The 10,477-nt window shown below is 46.9% G+C and overlaps 1 protein-coding gene across 1 annotated transcript in view; it reads right to left on the bottom strand.

The window, feature by feature from the left end:
* Window positions 1–6,862, bottom strand: part of Hgd (homogentisate 1,2-dioxygenase) — a 50,521-nt gene extending 43,659 nt beyond the window's left edge. Inside the window, exon 1 of the mRNA XM_028894993.2 lies at window positions 6,690–6,862. Coding sequence (XP_028750826.1) covers window positions 6,690–6,704 — 15 coding nt within the window. The 5' untranslated portion in view covers window positions 6,705–6,862. The remainder of the gene's footprint in view (window positions 1–6,689) is intronic.
* Window positions 6,863–10,477: the final 3,615 nt, after the last annotated feature.

Here is a 10,477-nt window from a genome sequence, read left to right on the forward strand (position 1 = left end):
TTAGGAAATACAGTATGTGTTTGTGCATTTTAAATATTTGCAGTTAACCAGAGAAGAATACTGGATATTGCACAGGCTTTTCTGCCCTTAACCATTCTTGCCTGATTTTATAAGCTTGCTTTTAATGATCCCATTTCAAGAACATGCTCTTTAATTTTAGTTCTGCCTGGAAATTCCTGGGAGGGAGATGGCTCAGGCACTATTTCAACTCCAAACCAGCAGGAACTTACTGGCTCTCCATTGCAACTCCTCTCCCCCTGTACACCCTAAAACAAACAGACAAGAAACCAAAATCCCCAACTGGGAAGAGGTATGTGGTTTTAAAGAGACAGGAAGACGTTTGTTAGAAAACACCTTCCACGGGAGCCAATGTTACCTGGGTCATTGTGTGTGTGTGTGTGTGTGTGTGTGTGTGTGTGTGTGTGTGTGTTGTGTGTGTGTGTGTGTGTGTGTGTGTGTATGATATGTATTTGCATCTGTGTGGATACAAGAAAAGAAGGCTTAAAGACAGAATGGTTTTTAGGAGATGTTCCAGCCAAGAATCTTTTCAAAACAATGGAATGGCGCCTACTATGATTGCCATCTCTTAGGTTCACAACACAGAGGGAAAAATGAAGTTTCTCAACAAGATAACTTACTGGGGCCTCCTGAAATTTATACCCCCCTCAATGGTAAAGACTGCTTTGTTGATGGCAGCTGGTAAAGTCAATAAATACTGATCCTCAAAGAATATCTCAGTTATCCACAGACAGCTGAGCTAGGACCAAGGAACTGCTGGTTTGAACGAAGTCAGTCTTGTTTCTTGGAAAATGAGGGCACAGCTGACGTCATCATACGCTGGTCCACAAACTGTGAGAACACTGTGGTAGATCTATACAGGTAAGCCTCTGCTACCCTGAACTTCAGCTCCATTGGAATTTCATTAGCCCCCTGAACACAGCTCAATTCCCCTCTCTTGAAATCTATTTACAAAATGGTTGCATGAAATCATGCTTATGATCGCTTGGCCATTTGAGGAAGAACAGCCGATTCCAACAGCTTGGCTCAGTTACTGCTCATCCATTGTGAGCCAAGACTCCCTCTTGCAACGTCTAGCGCACCTGGCTTTTGTGTATAGGTCTGTCACTGTCTGGCTTCTTCGCCGTTCCATGTTTCCTGAAGGTCGGGACTATGCAGTTTTATTTACCTCTCTGCACCTTGTGCCTTGGCCCACGGAAGCTATTCAGTAAGCCCTCAGAGCCAGTCCTCAGAGTGCATGATTGCTGTGGTGAGTGGGATTTGAACTTCCTTTGCTCTAACTCAAACCCGAGTTGATTTTAGCCTAGGGTAAGGAGAGTGCAGCCTTCCTGGGTGAGTGAAATGCCGCCATCTGAGCACAGTTCTTTAAGAGATATAAGAAGGATGGATGTGGGTGGAGGGTAGGCCCTACAAAGTTTTTGGCAGCTCTGGGAAGAATGAGTTAGATGTAACACGCCTGGATGTGTGAGCGATGATCAGGCCAGCAGTGTCTATATTTGGAAGGAATATGAAATGTGAAATGTTATGACCTAGAAAGCAAAGGCAGTGAAATTATTCATTTGCCTTCAGACACAGGGGTTTTTTTGGGGTGGGGTGGGGTGGGGGGAGAAGGTGTTTCTGGGGATTGAACCTGAGGCCTCATGCATAGGCACTTTACCACTGAGCTATACCTCTCAATCCCCACAGTTTTTAAACATCTCTTTGAAAATTTATCAGAATCTCCCCTCCACCCCCACCCCCACCCCACTTCTATGCTAATGAGATTTGTTCCAAGCTGCATGCAGTTTGGAATTACAGCTTTGGGGAAATGGCAGAGCCTATCCACTATCCGCGAACCTCCACGGAGCAACAATTTTCTTCTCTCAAAATGAACCTCCTGCTCACCACCGACAGGACTGAATTTGAGCTGCTGAGAATCAGTAACGACCTCCAATTATCTTCCATTCTGTGAAACAGAATTGTAGATCAGCCTGTGACAGAAGCCACTGAGGATGACAGCGGCCTCTCTTTGTTGGGCTGTGGCCTTGTTCCTGTCTGCGGGGAGGAGGGGAGGTCTGAGAGCCTGCCCTGTCCAGCTGAGCTTTCGGGCAGGCAGGGGTGGATTCACTGATTAACCTTCCCTGATCTTGGCTACCGCTGGCCTCGGGACAAAGGTTCTAAGTGTATTCCGAACAAGGGGTGTGTGTGTTGGGGGGAGTTGGTGATTCTGAAGCATTTGATGAAGGCTGTGCTCTAAGGTGAAGGGAAAGAACGATTGTTGGTTTAGGAGGCAGCCACCCAGAGCTCTGAGGGAAAGAGGGAAGGAGGCAGGAAGGGAGGGAGGGAGGCAGAGTAGGGGGAGGGAGGTAGCAATTTTATATCTTTTTTTTTTCCCACCTCATGGAAGTGGCTTATGAGGCGGCCGGAAGATGCTGAGTCACCGTTAGCTCATTGGTCTTCCTAACCTTCCAGGAGCAAAATTATAGAGGCGTTTGTTAGATTTTTTTTTTTTTTTTTGCCACCGAAAGCTTCGCAGGGGAGGGAGGAGGGAGCTGTGCTTCGCAGCTGCTGTCTCAAGGCTTTGAGTCCAAGGACAGACTCTGGCCTGGGCTTTTATCAGCTGTGAAAAGCCAGGCACTCCAGCTCCAGCTGCCTCTGGGATTATATAAAGATGCTCCTTCTGCAAAAACGTGAAATAAAAACCTGACATTAGGCGAGTGTGTTTATGTTTCTCTCAGCTCAGATTTCGGGAATAATTTGGTGCTATATAAAAATACGATTTTCTTTCTCTCCAAGAGAAATACATGCATACTTGTTAAATGAAAGAATACATTTCTGGGGCCCGCGTGACTTGGGTAGAGTCGCTTCTTTGGCAGCTCACTGGCATCCAGTTTTTCAATTCTTGCCTGGCCCCCAGGATGTGATTTACTTGTTAGTCATTTGAAGGGGTCCTTTTGAGTCAGGTTCTGGGTAACACCTGATGTGGGGAGCAGATGGTACACCTTGTCTCCTTGTACTGGGTGCTATAGAAGTAGGGACATGTGTGGGGAGACAGAGGCCCTGGGCTCTTCTATTATTATTATTATTAATTATTATTATTATTATTCCCTATGGAAGGATCCAGTTCTCTTGGATAACCTTAACAGAATCATAGACTCTAAGATGTTAAGCAAACACGCAGGTTGCTGCTGCAGGCTGAACAATGGTCTGGAATGATCCTTGTGTCTTACTTCTTATTGCCTGAGACTAAGAGGCAGGCTTTTAAATAGACAGTTTAGGACTTTGAAATCCCAACCCTTTGGAAAACAGCCCTCAAAGTGCTTGTTGTGGCTTAGTTAACGATGAACCAGAAGCCTCGGGTGGGCGCAGCCTATGATCTCTCCTGTAAAGCAGATGAAGAAGATTGGGAGTTCAAGGTCATCCCTTTCTGCATAGTGAGTTCAAAGCCATCCTGGGCTACCCAAGACCCTGACTGGAAGAAATGAAAGACAAAAATGAAACAAAACAGACCAATGCACCAGAGAAGCATTTTGGGGTTCATAACTGTTGGGTAGAGGAACCAACTGCAGAGCTTAAACTGGCTAGAAAGCTAAGAGATAAATTAATAACAGCCAAAACAAGTTGTTATTCCTTCCTGTCCCAAAGCAAACAAAGGCTAAAAGGTAAACTCATGGCCAGAGATGGAGTTAGCCGTCTCTAATCTCAAATACCTTCAAAGGTATTTGAAAAATACAGTTCAAAGAACTGCCTTTGACAGCAAAGTTAAAAAAACAAACGTGTCCTAACAGAGATCAATTCTGACTTCCTGAATTGGCCTGAGGAAGGAGAGCAGAGGTTTTTCTACCTCTCAAGTCACGGGAGCAAATTGCAGTTTTCATGCTCTTCTTAATAAAAACCTGAGGAGAGGCAGTTAGTTGTTCACACCGGTCTCTGTCACCTTATTATTCGCTGTCTCCTCTGGTCTCCATCCTTTATCTGGGAAGGAGTCTAAGGAAGGTCTCCCTAACCTCTGGCTGCCTCACCCACGGCCTGAGGTAATTTCCCGGCTGCCCCAAGGTAACTTAGAAGGAACTTGGAAACGTGAGCAGATACACATCTGCAGATGTGATTAAGTAATCAGCTTTGGGGATAGGGAGGTTCCTGATTATTTGAGGCACTCTAAGTGAAATCACATGTGTTCTGTTAGGACCGAGGTAAAAGGTAATTTGGCTGAAAAAGAGGAAGCAGAGATCTGAGTAATACACTTTGAAGATAAGGGAGGGGCTGTGAGCCAAGGAATGCGGCCTCTCTAGAAACTGAAGCCGGAGAAATATTCTTCTCTAGGGCCTCCAGACGAGCTCAGCCATGCCGACCCTTTGATGTTGGCCCAGTGGGACTGATTTCAGATATCCTCTCTCCAGAAGTGCAGGAGAATGCATGTGTTGGCTTCAGCTAGTAAATCTACGGTAATTTGGTGTAGCTCAATAGGAAACCGTAGGCCAGTGGTTTCTCACTAACCCTAAGAATCCTTTCAGACCCAAAGCCAGCGGTCTAGGGTCCGCCGGTGGGGCCCAAAGTCTGCGTGTGAAACCAGCTGTGCATCTGTGAAATGGCAGCACGTAAGTGACATCCTCAAGCATGTGGTGGCTCCACCTTAGACCTCCTGTCATCGCTTTAGCGTTTGAATTGTCTTCCTCTAGCCCTGCTTTTATGTAAATGTGACTTCCTTCCGGGTTTGGGGTTGATACAGTCACTGAAATGACGGAGGAAACACGATGGAACATTTTAAAGTAGGTTTTATAATGTTTATTGATTGGGATGGGTGCGCTTCTGTCTGGCTCTCTGTGGTAAGAGTCCTGACCTCTGGAGATGCCCTTTCCTTCTGGAGATTAGACAGCAGGCAGGGCAAGCCTTTGAAACTGAGAACAAAGGCCAGGGTGCCATTTACATGCATAATGAGTTGCTTAAACATTGCGGCAGGACGGGATTTTGGATATGATTTATTTATAAATGGTAAGGATGCCTTGATGAGCTTCCTCATAGGATTTCTACCAGAAAACAAAGCTCTTAGGAATGCCCCTTCCTCCACATCTTCAACTGAACCACTGGCTAACGGACTCCATTATCTGTGTCCATGCCCCTTCGGTTCAGATCTGCACATGGGTCCCCTCCTGGGCACCCCTATTCACGCAGCAGCTCCACTTCAGCTGAAACCCTCGGTTCCTGGGATGCACAGATCATCCTGCATATTTTGCACCTTCACACATGGTATTTCCTCTGGCCTAGTGCCCTGTCACTTCACCTAGGAACAGCTTCCTTCCAGAAGCTTCTCCAAAACTCCTATCGTGCATCAACGGCTATGTCATGAACTAGCACCGAATGAGAGCTAACACTAAATCTGGGGTGACGATAAAGAAGAAAAACTCTTTTGCTGTGGTGCTGTGGGCCTTCAAGGTGCCTATTAATTAGAGAGCTGCTTGATTTACCATCCCAGTTTTGATTGAAAAGCATCCTGGCAACATTCAATCCCTAATCCCAGGAAGAGGCCCAGGAAGTCTGTGCCACTAGGCTTGAGGTCATGTGCCAGGATGTTCTAGGTTCTGGTTGCATGCAGTGAGCTTTAGACACTGGAAACACACTCCTCTCCCTGGCCCAAAGACACCAGTCCAGCAGGTGCCCCCAACCCTCTCTTGGGGGGGGCGCGAAATTTGAACTCCAGGAAACCCAAGTTCTACTGTGGTCTCCATCATTTACCAGCAGGGACTTTGGATAGTGCCTTAGTCTCTACGAACCTTGTTTTCCTTATTGGTTTAAAATAGAAAAAAGGGCACCTACACCCCAGGGTTACTGTGAAGGGTGCTAACTCATACAGCACCTGTAGCACGTGGCCCACTCATTCTTCTCAACGGCACATTAAATACAGAAGTACAGTCCACAGCCGAGTCTGAGCTACCGAACGATTAAGCTGAGTAAGCACATTGAACTGGCTGGCCTTGAAGCAGTCCGGGAAAGTTGCAGCCACAAGGATGACAGAGAGCAGGAGACACAGAGAGAAATGCACAGTGTCCATTTGGAACGGGAGCTCTCAACACGCCCACTGATCCACAAGACCGCATCAGAAATTAGCAAAGGCAAGGATACAACTGCCTTCTTCCGTCCCTTCTCCCGTGTGTCCTCAGCTCAATCAGCGTCATCACCCAGCAACACTGCGATGCAGCATCTGAACACAGGGCCTAAGGTCAGGCCCCTTCAAGTGTGTGTGTGTGTGAGTGTGTGTGTGTGTGTGTGTGTGTGTGTGTGTGCATGTGTGTGTATGCACATGAGCACCACAAAGGCTAGAAAGGGGTGTCAGAGCTTCTGGAACTAGAGTTGTGAGCTGCTGATCAGGTTCTGGGAACTGAACTCGGGTCCTCTGGAGGAGCATCGAGTGCTCGCAACGACCAAGCCCTCTCTACAGCCCCCACCCCAAGCCTTCTTCACCTCTGACGCCAGAAAACTCCATACGTTCTTGCTGAGGAAGGCACGATAAACCTGTGAGCTATCTCTCCACTCTTGCTCTTTCCTCCTCTCTCTCGTTCTCTCCATCTCTTCTCAGTTCTTTTTCTAGTGTTGGTTGGGGCTTGACACACGCTAAGTGCCCACTGTCCCGTGTAAGTGACATCCCTAGGAAGATCCTCCCATCTTAATCCAAATCCAGCCAGAAGGGTCCTTACCTTTAACTCTGCCATTTTAACCCGGGCCAGAGAGTCTACGAGACACCAGCGCCTCTGTGTGTGTCCCTTTGAAGCTTCTCTCGGAACGTTCTGGGTTTCACCAGTTCACCGTGTCTCCTTGGTCAGCACGTCACTCAAGGCAGAGTTGCTTAACGGACACATGAGGCAGAAAGTCCAACGTGCTTGTATCTAAAATTCTTGCATAACTTTTTTTTTTTGTATTATTAACCCCAGGTCATTTCTGAGGGCATTTGCAGAGAACTGGTTCCTTTCTCCGGAGGTAAATATTGACCAATTATTTGTTCCATTTTGAGGCAGGCTTTTTTCCCCCAAAGGCAGAGAATGTAATGCTAACCGAGAAAGGAACTGTGGGAGTTAGCACCTGCCAGATGTGACAGAATTCTCTCTCAGTCCTGACTCAAGCTGGGAAGGAGCAGGGCCTATAATCAGTGCCTATGGAGAAAAGGCAATGTGCTTTGCCCCAAGTGCAGAGCTGCGGGAGGGAGGGGACCAGGACTGGACGCTCCCTGCCACTGCCTCCCACGGATGAGCTCAGCTCCCGGGGTTGGAACTGTCGCGAGCCTTGCCTATTGCACTTAGAGCAAGCTGGGATGTTTAACTGTCGTTCATCTTAATTTCTGAAAATACATTTAGAACGTTTATAAATTCTTTAGTCATTTGCTTCCTAATAATGCCTTTAGTCCTCGAGAGCCGACCGCCCTCCAGCCTCCTTCTCCTGGACTCCCTTGTCCTCCATCTTGGCCACTGGTTGCCATCACTGGAAGGTAGAGACCTCATGACTGGGGGTGTTCAGGAAGGAAACATATACCGAGGCTGACCTGGGCCAGATTTTTCCCACAGACGTTACCTCACTTCATTTTACAAAAACAATTTTGCAAAGTAGGTTTTACTATTACAAACTCAGACGCAACAGCGCGGGAAGGAAAAACGGCTGAGTCGATCAGGCTAGGTGATTTTCCAGAAGTGAAATCCTAATCTTGAAATGCTGGCAAAAAGAAGTGAATGCTAAGTCAAACTTCTGCAGCTAGAGGCTTCTGACAGAAAAGGGCTTATTGGGCTGTGTAGACACTAGCTGAAAGGTAAAGGACCACAGTCCCTAATACATGGATGACAGGACTAGAGAACATCTAGAACATGTCCACCCAACCCAAGGGTAGGGTGTTTTATAACACAATTTGTGAGAAAAGAAATAAAAAGCATTTCCATGGAACCTCTACTGGTTACAGATAAGACGGGCAGGACACACAGGGCCATGGGGGCCTAAGTCAGTGCACAAACAGAAGTCTTGCTACTGCTTGCTCGCTTGTCTTCGCAGTATGGCCCTGAGGAGTGATCCTCAGCACACAGAAGAGGGATATGGAAGAGTTCTTCTTTGCTCATTAACCTCGAGTTGTGAATTTAAATGGTCTTCTCTTACCTCGTTACTCCTCTATTGACTGGCATGTAACTTAATATAGGACATCTCAGGATGGAGGGAAAGGAGGAGGAAGGAAGGAAGGAGAGAGGGAGTAAGAAGGAGAAAGAAAGGTGGGAAGGAAGGCAGGAGGAAGGAGAGGAGGAAAGAAGGGAGTGAAAAGAAACCATTATAGTAAGTTGCAGGTGTTACCTAGTTTCTGTGTGCCCCTCGAATGTGGCTTTACTGTTCCTTCCATCAAGAAAGTCTTTAGCTAGGCATGGTGGCATACAGCTGCCACCCCAGCACTTGGGAGGTTGAGGCAAGAGGATTTTGCGTTCATGGCCAGCCTGGACAACACAGTGGGACTCTATACAAAAACAAGCCAAGAGATGGAGTCTTTTTCTTCTCTGGATCTTGTTAAACATGACATGAGAAAACAGTGGCTTGAAAAATTGGCCATAGATACTTGTGTATTTCTAGAGGTCTCAGACTAACGTGTGAAGAGGTGGAACTAGCTGCCAGGGGCCAGGCTGCAGCTCCATAGCCTACACTAACTGCCACACATGTGGATGAGGCAATCTGGCTGCCAGGTGACTGCAGACACGTAAGCGATCCCAGGTGAGAACAAACCGTTAGCTAAACGGAGCCTAGATTGTTGGCTGAAAGTCTTGTGAGTGAACAGAACGGCATATTTTACATGGATAGATTTGGGAGTAGTTGGTTAACAGTGACAGATAATTTTACCATATAGCTAAAAAAAAACCATGTGTTCAGGTCTAAAATGGATCCAGGCTGCCAATCTGAGATCCTGCCTTTAGATGATGGGACTAAGCACCCTTCAGAGCTCAGGACTGTGGCATACTTCGTTTGCAGCGAAATGCTTTGTCTGTGTATGAGCTGTTCCACACGGAGGGCCAGTCTTAGGGGCCACATTAGTTGAAAAAAAGGGATGTTGGTACAAACTTGTGGACTGATTTCTGGCAGGCAGCTTCCAGGGAATTTTAGCATGTTAGAGTGTAGACAAATGACATTAGAAGGTATACAAACTCTGGAACTGATATGCAAACTTGGAAGTGTATGGGGACCCCCGTATTATTGAGGCTAACCAGACAGTATGCAGACTGGAAAGAGAAAGGAAATCCTATTCAGTTCTGAGTTTCTGAGTACCTTGGCGCTTCATTACTAACTCACTTGCTTTGGTAATTAGAAAACAATACAGCAGAGCCAATACAAGACACTTTTCTATGGAGCCAGCTTCAGAGACAGGCTTCAGGAGTGTTTCACGCTGGGTGTGGAGCGCACACCTCTGATCCCAGCACGTGGGAGCCAGAGGCAGGTGGATCTCTGTGAGTCCGAGGCCAGCCTGGTCTACAGAGTGAGTTCTAGGACAGCCAGGGATATGTAGAGAGAGACCCTGTCTCAAAAAAAATGTTTTACTTTGTGAGAGACTGAAGAAGTAAGAAAGTGATGAGGGATTCCCGGTTGGATGAAATTTTCTTTAGGGCCCTGAAATTATTTAAGTCAGAATTAACCTATTAATAGGCTTTAGGAATTCCTCCTATGTGGGTTAACTTTATTTCTTGCCTTTACTATTTTTAGAACAATGATTCAATAAATCAAGTATTTGCTTTGGAGTTACTATGCCAGGTACTGTGAGGCTCACATCCGGGGAATGAGACTACAAATCCTCAGGTACTGGTAGCCTTGAGTCTTTGCCTAATGGCTTCCTACTTTAACTAACGTAAGCACATAGTCATTCACTCATTTTTCTTGAGGACCACTTCAACAGTGTATGTTACGTGCTAAGCTAGTGACTCCTGGTCCAGGGTATTATTGGAGGGATTAGACAGGGCCCCAAGCCCAGGCTAGGAGGGCCAGGGAAAGCCTCCTGGTGGAGATGATGTCTGAACCAGGTCACTAGGGTAAGAGTTAGAAAGGGCTGGATCTGAGGGAACAGCATGTGAGGACAGAGAAATGGCAATGAAGCACACTGTGATGGGGGCCGGGTGACTGAAATTAGGGGTCGGTGGGAGGTCCTATTGAGAAGCCTTCTGAGAACAGAGTGCTTGGGCAGACTTTCCAAGCTGAGGAAACACAAGTGACCTGGCTAGGGGAGCCACATTTAAAAAGACACCCGGCAGGAGGATGAGACGGTCACTGTCGGGGGTAAGCCAAAGGAGTACTGGACCAGAGCAGAGGGACAATACCTACGCAGCAAGCAACAACAACAACAACAACAAAAAATGTTGGTAAAACTCGGAGCGAGGAGGGGGTTGGATGAGCCAATACTGGGCATGTGTGGAACAGTGAACAGAAACGCAAGATCTGAAGCCTGCAGGTAATTGCTGCTTTCTGATCTGGCAGACAGGAA

The sequence above is a fragment of the Peromyscus leucopus genome, chromosome 12, assembly GCF_004664715.2.
Source record: "Peromyscus leucopus breed LL Stock chromosome 12, UCI_PerLeu_2.1, whole genome shotgun sequence".
Classification (NCBI taxonomy): Eukaryota; Metazoa; Chordata; class Mammalia; order Rodentia; family Cricetidae; genus Peromyscus; species Peromyscus leucopus.